At 41.9% G+C, this 17,471-nt stretch overlaps 1 protein-coding gene across 1 annotated transcript in view; it reads right to left on the reverse strand.

Annotated features, from left to right (window-relative positions):
* Nucleotides 1-17,471, reverse strand: part of LOC140393799 (striatin-interacting protein 1 homolog) — a 118,243-nt gene that overhangs the window by 52,259 nt on the left and 48,513 nt on the right. The window contains exons 11-15 of the mRNA XM_072480245.1: nucleotides 15,605-15,670; nucleotides 10,636-10,699; nucleotides 8,102-8,173; nucleotides 1,826-1,900; nucleotides 981-1,078 (exon numbers count right to left, since the gene is read on the reverse strand). Coding sequence (XP_072336346.1) covers nucleotides 981-1,078; nucleotides 1,826-1,900; nucleotides 8,102-8,173; nucleotides 10,636-10,699; nucleotides 15,605-15,670 — 375 coding nt within the window. The remainder of the gene's footprint in view (nucleotides 1-980; nucleotides 1,079-1,825; nucleotides 1,901-8,101; nucleotides 8,174-10,635; nucleotides 10,700-15,604; nucleotides 15,671-17,471) is intronic.

Consider the following 17,471-nt stretch of genomic DNA (forward strand, 5'->3'; position numbering starts at 1 on the left):
ACTTGTGTAACAGTAGAGACAAAAAATAAAGTTGAAAGGATAAAGGAACATTTAAAGAAGTCTGACAGAATCAGTATTTGAGTAAGTGCAATACAAAGTAAACATGCTGGAAATATTCTGCAGGTCAGGCATCTGTGAAGGGAAATCATTTGGGTTTTTTTGTCGCCATAGTCCCATATGACCATACGCTGCTTTCCCCTTTGAGGGGGAGAGCTGACTGATGGTGATTTAACCTGAGGGTCACCAGACCTCAGGTGAGGGGAAAGGTCGAGGAGGTGAGCCTTCATGAAGGGAAATAGTGCAATATCAGTTTGCTAACCTTTCAAAAAGTTATCAACGTGAAGCATTAACTGTTTATCTCCAAAGATGATGCCTGACCTGCTGAGTATGTTCAGCAATTTATGTTTATATTTTGAGCATCTAAAGCATTTTGCTTTTGATTAAGTGCAGCTTGGCCATAGAACAAGGTATCCAAGGAGGTATCCCTGAGGACAACTACATCTTACCAAGATAAGTTCCAAAGTTGCAACACAATAGATGGAAATAATTTTGCCCAAATACTTTCCAGTTGATTCCCGGTCTTTTTAGGGGAGGGGTGACGTAGTGGTCTTGTCACTGGACTAGTAAACCAGAGACCCACTGTAGATGGCGAAATTTGAATTCAATAAAAATCTGGAATTAAAAGTCTAATGATGAGCATGAAACCATTGGCGCAAAAACCCATCTGGTTCACTAATGTCCTGAAAGGAAATCTGTTCGTCCTTGTCTGGTCACGTGACGCCAGAGCCTCAGCAATGTGGTTCACTCTTAACTGCCCCCTTAAGGACAATTAGGGATGGACAATAAGTGCTGGCACCGCATGCGCTGCCCATTTCCCATGAGCAAATAAAAAACTCCATGAAAATTAAAACCAATAATTTAATGAAAAGAGTGAAAGAATCTAATAAGTGGAAGGCTTTCAAAATGAAGGAGACACTTACGGCATTTCTTCTGGTAGGACATCAGCAAGAATGTTGATTGAGTCAGTCTTTGCTTTTGAGGTTGGGGCTGCAGCCAGAAGGATCTTAAGCAAAGCAATCTGTGGGGAAGAGTCGAGAGTAAAGACCGTTTGAAATGGCGCCCCGATCTGTGAGGAGCCGATCCTGCTCCCCAGTGCAGGAAAGCTGCCTAAGTGTGGCCTCAAAAACTCCCTGAGGCTCAAAGAAATGGCAAAGTGTTGTTGAATAGCGGTGTCAATCTTGGCATTGCAGCCGCCGAAAAACACCCCGCCAAACGGGCCCAAAACCCGACAGAAATCTTTGGGGTGAATCATGCCCAATAACTAAACTGGTGGATAACATCAAGTTGTTCGGGAGAATAGTAAATATTGAAGAGGACTGCAACAAATTATAACACAGCATTAATAAACTTGCACAACGGGCCTATAATTTGGAAATTAGTTTTAATCTAAGTAAGTGCAAGATTTTACATTTTGGCAAAAATGAAATTAGCACATGTTCCTTGAAAAATAAGAAATTAGGTCGAGGAGCAAAGGGATCTGGGAGTAGGTAGCAAGACAGGCCAATAAAGCAATTAAAAAAAGCAAACCAAGCACTGGGCTTTATTTTCAGATAAACAGAATCAAAAAGGGTGCGGCTGAGGCGAACAATAATAATATAAATAAAGAGAAACTAGCTATAAATATGTTAAAGAACAACGGGTGAAATGGGGCTTAAGTTGTGTATAAATGCCAGCTTGGTCTGGCCCTAATGGTCTGTTTCTGTGTTGTATATTCCAAATAATTTGGTGCAGAAAGAAATATGACTGTAAATGAATTTATACTCACCATGTATTGAGGCAGACTGGGAAGTATACCCTGGTACAGAACTTCAGCAGGGGTCAAGTCAAACTCCTCGTCGCCCTAAATATTAAAAAAAATCCACAAATAACTTTCCAGTTACTTCTTGTGCTTCAGTTCGATACTTGATCTGGATTTTTATTTAGCATTCCACCCGTAATCTCCACTGATCAAGCATTTTCAATGGAATGCAAGCCACATTATATTGTACATGGACACTCTGAATGTATCGGGCCATCCTGATCTCTCGACCCCCGGACCTCCTCCCAACGCCCCAACTTACCTCATACAAGGTCCTCAAGACCCCCACCCCCACTCTACCTCTCAACGGTATCCCCGGGCCCGAACCCTGGCACGATCAACTTAACACCCAGGCACCTTGACATAGCCAGCCTGGCACCCTGGCAGTACCCCTGCCAGCCTGCAAGTGCCACCCAGGCACTATGGCAGCGCCAGGGTGGCAGCGGGAATGCCAGGGTGTCACCCTGTTCAGAGCCTGACCACCCGGGGGGGGGGGGGGGGGGGGGGGCTGGGGGAAGAGTCCCCAATGGCCGAGGAAACCCCTCAACGTGAACCTAAATGGCGCCATGGCAAGGTCTCCCAGGTGTGGGCCATTCGTTTCTGCATCTTGGGAGAATCGGGCACCGACATATTTAAATGCGCCATTACATCTCGCGAGAGGGCTCAAGAGATTCAACAGCCTCGTTGCATCACCGGGTCGGGTGGGACAAGGCAGATCGATCATGCCCTATAGCCTTGAATGACAGAGTTTAAGATTTCCATGACCCTTATTGTGAAAAAGTGCTTCCCATTTTAAAATTTCTGCTTTTGTTCTGAATTTATCCAGCCTCACTGAAATAAAGGTCAACATTCCATTTGTTATCTTGATTGCTTTTTATGTCTATTTTATAATCTATGAGCAATTTGTGACATCCAAAACTTTGCTCTATCATATTTCTTAATTTCTCACCACAACAAGATTCTGGTATGTCCTTTACAAATCAGTTGATGTTATAACTGGACAGGGAAGATACCAGAATGGAACCTGTCTAAAAGACCGTAACATTTCCTTTTTTTTAATAAAATGTGCAGGAACAGAGTCACAGGACTGCTAATTAGTGTTAATGAGAAAAACATTTATTAAACATGGAAAGCATTGGTGATACAATATGCCTTTACTCCCCCTTTAGCTTAGCAACAACAATAGGTTTTAGGATTATTATGGATCTTAATCTACAATGGTCTTAGTAACAAAAAGTCCCTTTTAATCACACAAGATGATTTTGGGCAAATGCTCTCTCCACTCTGAACCCCAAGTGAATATTTGTGGATGTCTCCTCAGAACTCCCCAGCTGATGATCACATGAGAGGTTCCAAACTCCACTCCCAAAACCACACTTTAAAATCTTCTTTCATAATAATGCTTTTCCTTAGCGGTTTTCATTTCAAAATCCAGCCCAGGTTTTCCAAATGACACTTTTAAAGCTTCTGCTCCACTTTTAACAGCATATCCAGTACAGGATTTTGCACCAACCCTTTTAGGATTGTCTTGCCTCGACTGCTTTCCAAACTTCTCACAATTGCTTTAACTCTCGATTCCCAGACTGTATTAAAATGGCATCAGAGGTTTCCTTTCACTTTGAAGGCTGCTAACCCATGTTAAATCTGGTTCCTGCAATTCTCTCTTTAATTCAAAACACTTTGCTTACTCTTCTTTGAATTCTTCTGAACAATACCTTGGTCTCTGTTCACTTAACTCCAGGCTTCTTGGACACTTTCCTTCATTTCTTTAGTTTCCTTAACCAGCTGGACTTTAGATCTCCAGCATCTGTTTTCTTAAACGTTACTTCATAGTATGACTTTTCATTTAGCAAGGCTAACGAAATCCAGCTTTCTAAAGCCAACTGTTTCCAGCAGACCTGCCTGCTCTCTCACTACCTATCTCCAACTGCAACCAAATTAGCTAAACTAAAACTTCATAGCTTCTCTACCTTGCAAAGCCCCAGTTGCTAAGCAACACCCTCATGCGTTTGTCTTTTATTTATTCTTCATTCCATAGTCCTCTCGAAGCACAACAGAAACATAGTTGGAGCTTAAAACCCACATACCTTTGTCCAACATGAATCCAACTATACATTTTACCGTTCCAAGCACAGAAGCATTAAATTAGTCAGACTTATTTCTAATGTTTACTTGTACAAATATAAATCTCTTAAAACTACCTTTGTTTTCCAAGAGCACTTCTTGGATCCAAAGAGTAACCTCACATTTCTCCCTGTTCACCTCAATTTGCCATAGATTTGCAAATTTATTTTATCTGTCTCTTTATAACTTGTTGCTTCCATCTGCATACCTTATTACATCTTAACAATACCATCTGAAACACTACTCCATTATCCATTCCATTGAAATATACTAAGTAAAGCTGAGATCCTAATACCGATCCCTGGGGAACATCATTCTTGACAGTTACCAGAGTACCTTCACTTTATCCTGACTGTCTTCTATCCCTCAATCAATTTCCAACCAAATCGTACGGTTGTCTCCAATTTCAAGTGCTTTAATCTTTTGCCATAGAGCAGTTGAAAAGTTACGGCATAAAAAGCGGTCATTCAGCCCATTGTGTCTGCACCAAACAAAAAGAAAAGAAACGCCGCTCAATTTAATCCCACTTCCCGGGCGCATAGTCTTGTAGTTTATGGCACTCCAGGTGTAGATCCAAGTACCTTTTAAAAGAGTTGAGCATTTCAGCTTCAACCACCAATTTGGACAATGATTTCCAGATGCCCATCATCCTTTGGGTGGAAACATTTTTCCACATGTCCCCTCTATTCCTTCTACAAATCAGCTTAAATCTATGTCACCTGGTAATTGACCCCTCAGCTAGGGTGAACATGTCTTTCCTGTCTGGGCCTCTTATAAGTCCTTCCTGTTACATCCTTCCTGTAATGTGGTGACCAGAACTAGGCACAGAATTCCAGCTGTGGTCTAACCAGTGTTTTATCCAGTTCCAGCATTACATCCCTGATTTTATTTTGTTTCATTCATTCATGGGATGTGTTTGTTCTTGGCTGGGTCAGCATTTCTCATAGAATTCCTACAGTGCAGAAGGTGGCCATTTGGCCGATCGAGTCTGCACCGACCCTCTGGAAGGCCCAATCCCCCATCTTATCCCCGGAACCCCACCTGGGGCTGATCCACCTAATATGCACATCTTTGGACTATGGGGGGAAACCGGAGCACCCGGAAGAAACCTATGCAGACACGAGAAGAATGTACAAACTACACAGTCACCCAAGGTCGGAATTGAACCTGTGTGTCTGGCGCTGTGAGGCAGCAGTGCTAACCACTGTGCCACCATGCCGTCCACTAATTGTCCAACTGAGTGGCTTGCTGTGCCATTTCAAAATGTCAGGAAAACAGACGTAGTTTTAAGAGATCTACATTTGTATTGTTACGTATCAGAAATAAGATAAGTGGGTTTATTTTAATACCGTGTGGGTGGCATGGTAGCAGTGGTTAGCACTGTTTCTACACAGCTCCAAGGTTCCAGGTGCGATTCCCGGCTTGGGTCACTGTCTGTGCGGAGTCTGCATATTCGCCCTGTGTTTGTGTGGGTTTCCTCCAGGTGCTCTGGTTTCCTCCCACAAGTCCCAAAAGACGTGCTGTTAGGTAATTTGGACATTCTGAATTCTCCCCCCAGGTATCCGAACAGGCGCCGGAATGTGGCGACCAGGGGCTTTTCACAGTAACTTCATTGTAGTGTTAACGTAAGTCTACTTGTGACAATAAAGATTATGATTATTAATTTAGTGTTTCGGTGTAAGGAAGAGTAAACCTATAGTTAAATTCATGTTGGTCAAAGATGTTTGCATGTGTGGAAGTTTTTGTCAGTTCAAACTATGTTTCTATTAGATGAAAGGGTTTACGCCATATAAAATAAACAAGCTTGGAGAAGAGAAGTTGCCTAGCAACCATGGGCACCTTTAGGGTAGGAATGCTTTTTGTTATTTATTTTAACTGAATTCATAGCAGTTCGTGACAAGCAGCTAGAGATGGAACATCTCTCAGCTTTGCTAAAAGAAAATGGTGAACTGGTTAAGAATGCCAGTGCCATAAATCTGAAGGACAGCTAGTTAAGAAAACTAAAGAAGGGACATTCGAGGAAGCCTGAAGCTAAAGGAACAGAGAAAACAGGGACCAGAACAGGATACTGTCCAGTGAAGACAGATAGTTGAAAGGAGTTGGCCAGTCAGAAGCCAGAAAGATATCTAAAGTGGTTCTAAGGTGTGTGGTATCTTACTACAGTTTGTGAGACGTTAATTTAAATAATTATGGAGCGATCAATGGTTGGATCTCGGGAATTTGTGCAAAAGCATTAAAGACAAAGGAATCCTGAGTGGAGGTGGATCCTTATTAAAACAGTGGAGAGCAAGGTTTCTATAATAGGATAGTTGGAAAACCTGGAGGTGGATTCTTGATGAAAGCAGCTGATGGAAAACATTGCTTGAAAGAAATTTCAAAGTGTGGTTTTTATTCAAGTGGAGTTTGGATACATTCATGACAATCATCTGGGGGGGGAACTTGAGGAGAAATCCATGGATGATCGATTGAGTGACATCGGCCATTTGGTCAGGGTGGAGTGTTATCCTTGAAACCGTGTGTATATTTGTGAAGCTATCGCGGAACTGACAAGACTATTTTATTAAACATGAAAAGTTTGATGCTAATACATGTTTTTTTCTTGCTGTTAAAAACTAATTGGCAGTTCTGTGACTCTACGTCTTCTTTTTAAAATTAGGCGATGCAATTTTTTGAGCCAGGGTTCTATTTTGGGATCTTCCCGTCCAGTAGTAACACCAACTGGGATCGTAAAAAGAGGGAATTTAAGAGTCAACCACTTTGGAGTCTGGAATCACATGGATGCAAGACCAGAAAAAACAGCAGATTTCCTGTCCCAAAGAACATTAGTGAACCAGATGGGTTTTTACAATAATCAACAATGATTTGATTAGACTTTTAATTCTAGATTTCTTTTATTGAATTCAAATTTCACCATCTACTATAGTGGGATTTGAGCCCTGGTTTCTGGATTACTAGTCCAGTGACAACACCACTGCGCCATCACCTCCCTGTCTGTATTAAATACCTCTTTCAACAAAGGAAAGCATTCCATTTCTTTTCTTTGCCACTTTATCCACCTGTTCCACCATGTACTGGGAGCTATTAACATGCACTTCAAGGTTTCTCACTTCCTCAATAACTCTCAATATCCTCCCTTTTATTGAGTATTTCCTTGCTTTATTCGCCCTCCTCAAATGCTTTAACGCACGCTTTTCTGGATAATTCCATTTGTCACGTTCTGCAAACTCAACCAAACCATTGATATCATTCTAGGCATAAGCTGCTATCCACCTCATGGCCAAATTTTGAGTTACCCTCAAAATTTCCGATCATGCCTCCCACATTTAAGTCCAAATCATTAATATATATAACAGACAGCAAGGGCTCCAACACTGAGCGCGATGGAATACCACTGGAAACTACTTTTCATTCATAAAAACATCCATTGATTATTATTACCCTTTGATTCCTGTCACTTGAGTCATCTTGAATCCAACTTCCCACCCTCCCCTGTATCTGGGGATTTCAATTTTCTGAATGGTCTGCAATGTGGGACCTTGTCAAATGCCTCTATGTAAGCAACAGTCTCATCAATTCTTCTCGTTATTTCTTCAAAAAAATTTGATCCAAGTTTGTAAGACATAATCTTCCCCTAATAAAATCATTCTGACTATTCCTGTCCATTAACCAATCCCTTCACCCATTCCAATTAATATGCTACCCCTAATCCCATGACTCCCAATTTTGGGTGATAGTACTCCAGGTAATATTGTGGATAACTTAGAGACATTTTATTACACTGAAGTTTTAATAGAACGTAAGTTTGCTCAAAGATCTTATTCACAATTCATTTCTTTTTATCAGCATTCTATTATTTACTCAAGATTCAAACATAATTTGCCTTTTACAAATCCATACCAGCTGTCACTAATTAATCCAGGTTGCATATGGTGCACACTGCTGCCACTGAGTGTCAGTAGCGGAGGAAGTGAATGTCCACGCAAAGTAAAAGACACTTTAGGTTGAAAAGTATGTCACACAGATGGTACACTGTGTACTTAAGAACGCAATGTATTATTAAAGTTCTACTTCTGACTGACATGAGCCGACTTCAAAATTTAGAAATAGCACAATCCATACCGCAGAGAGTGGCTTTTTCAGATACTCCTCCTCCTTCTTGATTTGAATCTCTGATACTGAAACGTATTTGTGCTGTAGAGTAAATAAATGATGAGTATATGCATAAATACAGAAATGTTTTCGGCTGTTTTTAAAACTGCATATACGAAATACATATTTCTCTCAATTCTTTTTATATTTAGAACAATGGTTTGGGGAAATAGAACACCTCCCATTTCAAGCAGCGAGCAAACATTAAATGCAGAGTAAAACGTTATTCCAATATTAACACTTAATTGCTCCAATCTCAGAAAAGCCTTCAGCATGCATGTGATATTTCTAATGAGACATCTCATGGCCTCTTATTAAACATCAGATAAATCCCATCATGTGGACGTTGCTGGCAAAGCCAGCATTTATTGCCCATCCTCAATTCTTCTTGAGGAGGTACAGGTTAGACTAACTACTGCAGTTCATGTTGTGGAGGTGCTCCCACAATGTTGTTTCAGGGAAAAATCATAAAACCCCCTATTAGTAATGGAAGATCATGGACATATATGCAAGTTAGGTGTCCAATGTATGCAAATTGGAGGGGATCTTATAGATTTGTTGCCCTGCACTTCTTGGTCCTTCTAGATGGCAAAGTCACAAGTTTAGGAAATGCCGTTGAAAATGCCTTTGTGAATTGCTGCAATGCATCCTGGAGTTGATACACACTGCAGCCATGGTACGCCAGTAGTCCAGGGAGTGCATGGAGTTCCAAATGAGTTGGTTACTTTGTCCTGGATTATGTCAAGCCCCTTGTGTATTTTCGCAGTTACACCTGTCCAGGCAAGTGCAGAGTATTCCATCATTCTTCTGATTTATGCTTTGTAGGCTTCAGAGGGATTTTGAAGAGCTAGCTGCTGCAGAATAGATGATCTCTGACCTGCTCTAGTCACCAAGGTATCTATATGGCTGGTCCAGCGCAAGGGGCCTGGGTTCAATCTCAGCCTTGGGTCACTGTCTGAGTGGAGTTTGTACATTCCGTCTGTGTGGGTTTCCTCCGGGTGCTCTGGTTTCCTCCCACAGTCCAAAGATGTACAGGTTAGGTGGATTGGCCATGCTAAATTGCCCCTTAGTGTCCAAAAAAGGTTAGGTGGGGATATTGGGTTACGGGGATAGGGTGGACGTTGCTGGCAAAGCCAGCATTTATTGCCCATCCTCAATTCTTCTTGAGGAGGTACAGGTTAGATTAACTACTGCAGTTCATGTTGTGGAGGTGTGGTGTAGTGCTCTTTCAGAGGGTCGGTGCAGACTCAATGGGCCGAATGGCCTCCTTCTGCACTGTAGTGATTCTATGATATCCCCAGCATAGACCACGTTAGGTCAGCTCCACTGGGTGGGCCACATCGTCCACATGCCTGACACGAGATTCCCGAAACAAGTGTTCTACTTGGAGCTTCGCAGGTAAGTGAGCCCCAGGAGAGTAGAACAAACATTCAAGGACACCCTCAAAGTCTCAATGAAGAAGTGCAACATCCTCACCGACACCGGGGAATCCAAGGCATCCCAAAGTTGAGAAAAAGCATCTACGAAGGAGGTAAACACATCGGGTTTCAATCCGGGAGCAAGCTGAAGCCAAGCGTTGGCAGCGAAAGGGACATGTGCTAACCAAGGCATCCCACCCACCCACTCCTCCAACCACTGTCTGTCCCACTGGTGGCAGAGGCTCTAGGTCACACGTTGGACTCCTCACTTACCTGGGAAGCAAGTCATCCTCGACTCCCGAGGGACTGCCTAAAATGAGAGAAGATGACAGTGCATACTGCGACCACTGTGCGAAATGGTGGAGAGAGTAAATGGAGTATCAATCAAGTGGGCTGCTTTGTTCTGGATGGTGTTGAGCTTTTTGAGTGTTGTTCGAGCTGCACTCAACCAGGCAACTGTCGTAAGCTGCGGGGCTATGGGCCGTTTTAAGAAAGATGGGATAATTGAGTCGGCACAGACAAGATGGGCCAAATGGCCCCTTCTGTGCTGTATCATTTCTATGGTTCTACGGAGAGCATTCCATGACACTCCTGACTTATGCCATGTGGACCAAGATTTTGAGTCAGGAGGTGAGATACAAACTAATGGTCTGATTCGGCTGAGTGCTTTGTGAGGTTACTTAAAATAGTTTTATAAAATTGTCATCCCGTGAAAGGGCAGTTAACAGAGTTGCTGGCTAAGCCAGCATTTTTGTTGTGCATCCATAATTGCACTTGAGAAGAGTACCCTACTTTGAGGGCAGGGCCAGACTCAGTAAGGAAGGCAGGTTTCTTTCACAATAAAATTAGCGAACCAATTGAGCTTAACAGCAATCAGAATAGGCACTTGGGCAAGTTATTGATGTGCGAGTGCCTACGGTCATTTTTCCTGATGCATTAAAGAGATAAAAGGCAAAACATCTGAAGGCTATTTCCTTGCTAGGTTCGTATTCAAAATGGAAAACAACTTGTACAAAAAGACATTTACAATTTTTCAGAGGAACTGTTGCCTTGGGTGGTTTAAAGCTGCATCTGCTGCCCGCCTACCTGCTTAAGGGTTTTGATACTTTCGTGGATGGGTCGTGGTAATCCAACAACAGTATCAGTGTCACTGCAAAGAGAAAAAAAAGTTTTAAAGGTGCAGCTATCTTTGCATTTACACCTGTAACTTTCCAATGAAAGTCCCCTATGATTCTTCTGAATCTACTGTGATGCCACATTTAAATATATATATTTTGGGGGATTATGGTGGAACATTGGAACAGGAGTTAGTCATTCAACCCATCAAACCTGCGTGCCATTTAATACGATCATGGCTGATCAGACACTTCAATGCCTTTTACACCCACTATCCCCTAACGCTTTATATTATTGTTAATCAGAAATTTTATCAATATCTGCTTTAAACATACACAATGACTGAGATTCCACAGCCCTCTGGGGTACAGAATCCTCATCTCAGTGATAAGTGGCATCCCCCTTATTTTGAAATTGTGCCCCCTGGTCCTAGATGCCCTAATCATGGGAAACATCTTACCTGCATCTACCCTATCTATTCCTTAATAGTAGGTTTCAAAGAGATTATATCTAATTCTTCGAAACTCTAGAGAATACAGGCCCAGTTTACCCAATCTCTCTTCATAATACTGTCCCACCACCCGCGGAACAAGTCTGGTGAACCTTTGTTGCACTCCCTCTATGGCAATAATATTCTTCTGAGGGAAGGGAATCAAAACTCAGTGCTCCAGGTGCAGCCCAACCAAGCTCCTATTCAACTGAAGCAAGACCACACCACTCCTGTACTCAAATCCTCTTACAATAAAGGCGACTAACATTCCATTAGCCTTCCTAATAACCTGCTGCAACTGCACGTTAGCCTTCAGTGACTTGTACAAAGGGACTTGGGTGTCCTTGTCCATATCTACACTTGCTAATTTCTTACCATTTGGGAAATATTCTACACATCTGCTCCTTCTACGGGATTACCTCACATTCTTCCACATTATATTCCATTGGCCTTGTTTTGCTCACAACACATATGTCCGCCTATCTTTGTATCATCCACAAACTTGGAAACATTACATTTGGTCCCCACATCAAATCATTGATCTATATTGTGAACAGCAGTGCCCAGGTATCCTTGCGGTATCCCACAAGCCACACCCTGCCAGTGCAAATGACCCGTTTATTTTTACCCTATTTTCTGCCTGTTAGTCGATCCTTAATCCATGATAGTATATTGCCTCCTATCCCATATGCTTTTATTCTGCTAAGTAACCTCCTGTGGGGGACTTTCTCAAAAGCCTCTGAAAATCCAAACATACTACGCCCATTGACTCCTTTATTTTGTTCGTAACATCTTCAAAAAAACTAACAAGTTCGTCAAACATGATTTCTCATTTGTAAATCCATGCTGATTATGCCCAACCAGATCATGATTGTCCAAGTATCTATTATCACATCCTTTCTAATGGATTCCAGCATATTCCCTAACAGTGATGTAAAGCTAACAGGTCTGTAGTTCCCAGTTTTCTCTCTCTTTCCCTTCTTAAATAATGATTTTAAAAATAAATTTAGAGTATTCAATTCATTTTTTTCCAGTTAAGGAGCATTTAACGTAGCCAATTCACCTACCCTGCACATCTTTGGGTTGTGGGGGTGAAACCCACGCAAACACGGGGAGAATGTGCAAACTCCACATGGATAGTGACCCAGAGCCGGAATCGAACCTGGGACCTCAGCTCTGTGAGGCAGCAATGCTAACCATTGCGCCGCCGTGCTGCTCTTTCTTAAAACTTTATAATGCTTCTCTTTAAACCAGAGTCGAGGTTATTTATGAAAATTGACCCCTGGAAAATCCTAGCGCAAAGTATGAAAAACATCCATCCATCATATTTGCTTTGTGTCACTGAGTCAATCCCATATTAATTTCTCCTTACTCCATGGCTCAATCTTCTTAAATGATGCTCCTGCATTCCACTCTGCTGACTTTGAAAGTCCACAATTAAAATATCTGCTGTACTCCTACATCAACTTTCTCTGTTGCCTCACAATTTAGTCAACTCTCAGACGGTGGGTATTCCTACAGCACATGGACTACAAAGGTTCATGGAAGCTCACCACCACCACCTGAAGTTTAATGAGGCAACGGCAATAATGCCCACACAAATGAACAAATTAAAAAATGACAGGCACAATTTGCCAATCCATGCAGGCTCGCCTCGATTAGCCCATGCCTTCCCAAATGAAAGCATACTTGTCTCTGATAACTGTTCTTGGGGAGGGAGGGGGGGTTAGCTTAGTTGGCTAAAAGGAAAGTTGATATTGGTGTCAACTGCACAGATTTTGATCCTTGAACAAAAGGAGCTACTAAGGTAGTGTCGCAAAACCTTACGCCTCATTATCTCCGAATAGGCACAGGGCAACACGATAGTGCGTTGTTAGCATTGCTGCCTCACAGCGCCGAGGACCCGGGTTCGATCGCAGCCCCCACGTCACTGTCCGTGTGGACTTTGGACATTTTCCCCATGTCGCGTGGGTCTCACCCCCACAACCCAAAGATGTGCAGATTAGATGGATTCTGGTGGAACCAGTTATATTACCTTGGTGTACTGAAAACTCAGTGTGCCATTTCAACATCTAAAAGCAGCAACACAGAAAAAGAGCCTCTGACCAGATAAAATACCTGACCCCATCTATTCATATCTGCGTTCCTAACTTTTCATGTGAAGTCAACTCTATTGGAAAAGTGAATTATACAGCATCGGATTTCAGCTTGCGGATCTCCGTGAAGGGATACATCATTGGACTCACAGGAAAGAATAATTATTTTCTCGGTCATCTTTGCCGTGCTTATCTTTCTTTTCTCTTTCCCTCTTTTATATACGAGTGCAAAGAAGACAAAGCTGATACCCTCCTCCCACATTTGAGCGTGTGCAAATAAACTGACCCTTTGACTTCATCCTACCTTTAGTTTTCTGAGGAGTTAATACAGAAAATTGGATCACACTTGACGCAGCGATTTCTGTGTACTTCTTTCAATCTAGTCTACTATATTCTCTGCTCACGACGTGGTCTCCTCTACGTTCGGGAGACCAAATGCAGATTGGGTTAACGCTTTGTGGAACACTCTCATTCTGTCGCAAGCATGATCTTGAGCTTCCAAAGCCTGTCATTTGAATTCTCCACCTTGCTCACATGCTGGCATCTGTGTCCTTGGTTTGGTGCACTGTTCTAGTGGAGATCAACGCAAGCTTCAGGATCAACTCCACTTTACAGCCTTCTGGACTCAACGTTGAGTTCAACAATTTCAGAATGTGAACCATTTTGTTTCTTTTTCTTTGCTGGTTTCGGTTTTTTTCAGCCAGCAGCAGATCTGCTCTGGCTCATTTTTATTACTTTGTTTCTTTTCTTGCCCCATCTCCATTCCCTTTGGCTCTGGAAAATTAATTTTTCTGTCATTGAATCTAACCTGTCTTCGACCTTTTGACAAACCTTCATTTTGTCTTTGTCCCAACCATCCCTTGCTCAACATTTCTAACTTTTCCCAATTCTGATGAAAAGTCACAGACATGAACCAGTAACTATATAGGTGCTATGATGAACGTAGGATATTATTGTGCAATATATTTTATTGTAGTATTGTTATTAAAAACCCTGGGCTAAAAGACATGCAGGCAGTGTGTCTACCAAGGCTGTAATTAAGGCGTCACATGTAATTATTGATTCTAACCATTTACTTGTTTACTTATAGGTGGATAATGGAATGTTGTTTATATTTGGACAGTTCCCTGCAGTGGGGAGAATTTGAGGGATGGTGTTTTGTCCCAGCTAAGCAGGTCATGGGACATCTTACAGATGATGTAATTAATGAGGGGGGAGGGGGGGGGGGACCAGGTCTGTCTGTAGTTTTGGCAGTTTTGTTATTGGATTGGAGTCTGACAAGACAGAGGATTTTCAGGCTGTTCCTGAAAGGGTCTCTACACTGAGAACAGCAAGTAAACCTGTTTTGTTAACTTTATTTATAAGTGGCATTTGGACTGTATTGGGTTGCTTGGTTGGACTATGTATAGTGAAGATTTCGGGCATAAGTTAAAGTTTTTCCTTTTGTGTAAGAACTGTTTAACTCTTAATTGTAAAGCTATTTCTTTGGTGTTAATGTGTCAAAATTAAAGTTTGTTTTAATATACAAGATACTCTACTGGCCAGTATAATCACTCATGGGGTGAAGTGTCCTTTCCTCACAGTTTTACAAAATGCAAACTGTTTGGCGTCTAGTCCTAACCATCTCAGTTTTTTCCAGCATGTTCTGTTTTAATTTCGGATTTACAGCATCCACAGTACTTTGCTTTTCAATCATTCAAACTGAGCCCTGCAAAGGAAGGTAGAAACCAGATGGTTTCTTGATAAGTAGTAAAGTTGGGGTTAATGATCCATTAAGCTCCTCAGCATATTTCTGTCAGAATACCGAAATCCATCTTTCTACAAGCCCCAAGGAGGATTGATGTGGACGAGAAAATAAATGACCACAATGGCACAGTACGGGGTCCTCTTTATTGGTTAGGTTGGGGGTGTGGGTTAGGCATTTTTTCCAGGAAGAAGAAAGTATTTTGCATCCAATTCAACTGACTTGAATGTTGGATGCTGTGCTCAGTGCATGAAATGGAATGCACTAATTTTAGATATCCTACCATTCCCAATCTTCATGCGCATAAAACATCTTTAAAATTGCAAAAATATTAATAAGGTAAAAAATTCTACAACACTTTTCATATACAGGTATCAATTGTTAAGAGTGGAAAGGCTGAACAATTGCTCACTGCCGTAGCTCTCAAGGAACACTGCCAGAAATAAGTAGCACTTAGGGACATGTGCCAAGTTATTGCAATAGAACCACCACAATTTACTTCATCAGCTGTCAGGTAAAATTCATTTTTATCCCACAAAAGCTCAAAAATAAACACACTGAAAATCAAAAGGAATGATGAGCAATTGGACAACAGAATAGGATACTTACTTTCCTAAAGTATAGCCGATGAACTTACTCCTACTGGATTCCAAAAACATTTCAATGTCTTTTTCTCTGTGGAGACAAAAGTTCTATATTATCACGGGGGGGGGGGAATCTAACAGAAGGATGCTAAGAGTTTTGACACAAACTTTGCGAAAATGAAATTATTCAAGATTCCACTGAAGATATCAGTGAGCAAAAATTAAAACTATTATTGTTCGTATTTGGTAAATATGCACAATTTTTCATTATTTTATAAACATAATTTCAACGTTCCCTGTATGCTTCATGTGTGTGGCTGCACATCAACATGAGAGATAAATTGTCCCCTTTAAAATGGCACATATGGGACCAGACCAAATAGGAAGTAGAATTCCTGCAAATTTAAATGAAAAGGCTGTGCACAGTGAAACAAAATTGAGGAGAAATTGCTGGTTCCTCCATCATCTCCAACTCACACTATTGCAGGTTGCCTCATGCTGCACTTTTATGAGGAAAATAGATGAGCAGACAGGATATGTGCTCAACAGGGAGTACGGTGGTGCAATGGTTAGCACTGCTGCCTCACGGCGCCAAGGTCCAGGACCAATAGTGCTAAGGAATTCTATTGTAAGGTGAATAGGCAAACATTTGTTGCCACAGGCGTGACACCAGGATGATATGTTGCCTCCCTGAAGCCCGGGTCAAGGATGTACAGGATGAGCAGCTACAGGACATTCTGAAAGGGGAGGGTGTTACCAACGACACAGATAAAAAGAGGGATGAAGTCCTGAAAGCAGGATTATAGAGTGCAAGGAAATAAACCAACAAGCAGGACCTCTGAGGTATCAATCACACAATTACTTCCAGTGCCACATGCTAGCGAGAGCAGAAATAGGCGAATAGACTAGATGAAAATGTAGCTGGAGATAAATGGACTCCTGAGGCATTGGGACGGATTATGAGGAAGCTGAGACACAAGAGAGGGAAACAAAGATAGAAATGAAAGACCATAGAACCATAGAATTGCTACGTGTAGAAGGAGGCCATTCGGCCCATTGAGGTCTGCACCGACCCTCTGAAAGCGCACCCTACCTAGGCCCACTCCACGGCCCTATCCCTGGAAAACCCATCTAACTTGCACACTCATGGATACTAAGGGGCAATTTAGCATGGCCAGATCTAACCTGCACATCTTTGAACTGTGGGAGGAAACCGGAGCACCTGGTGGAAACTCGCGCAGCCACGGGGAGAATGTGCAAACGACACGCAGACAGTCACCCAAGGCCGGGTCCCTGGCACTGTGAGGCAGCAGTACTAACCAATGTGCCATGACAGAAAAGTAGGAGGCAGAGAAAAGGCGAGCAGTAAATAAGGCCGTAGTACAAATAAACAATGTGTAAAAATGTTAAAAAGACAAGTCCAAAGGTACTGTATCTAAACGCACGGAGCATTCGCAATAAGATAGAAGAACTAACAACGTAAATTGGTAGACACGGCGGACACATAGCTGCAGGGTTACCAAGGCTGGGAACTGCATATCCAAAGGCACTCGATATTTAGGAAAAGACAGGCAAAATGGAAAAGAAAGTCATGTGACGTTGTTAGTTAAGGATGAAATTAGTGCAACAGTGAGAGAGAATATTTTTCAGAATATCTACATGTAGAAGCAGTTTGGGTGGAGCTAAGAAGCAACAAGGGGAGTAAAACATTAATGAGAGTTGTCTATAAGTCTCCAAACAGTAGTGGTATATTAGGGGATGGCATTAAACAGGAAATTATATACATGTGACAAAGGTGCTACAGTAATCATGGGTGGCTTTAATCTACATTTGATTGGCCAAACCAAATCAGCAACAGTACTGTTGCAGATGAATTCCTGGAGTGTGTAAGA

This window comes from Scyliorhinus torazame, chromosome 17 (genome assembly GCF_047496885.1).
Source record: "Scyliorhinus torazame isolate Kashiwa2021f chromosome 17, sScyTor2.1, whole genome shotgun sequence".
NCBI classification, from domain to species: Eukaryota; Metazoa; Chordata; class Chondrichthyes; order Carcharhiniformes; family Scyliorhinidae; genus Scyliorhinus; species Scyliorhinus torazame.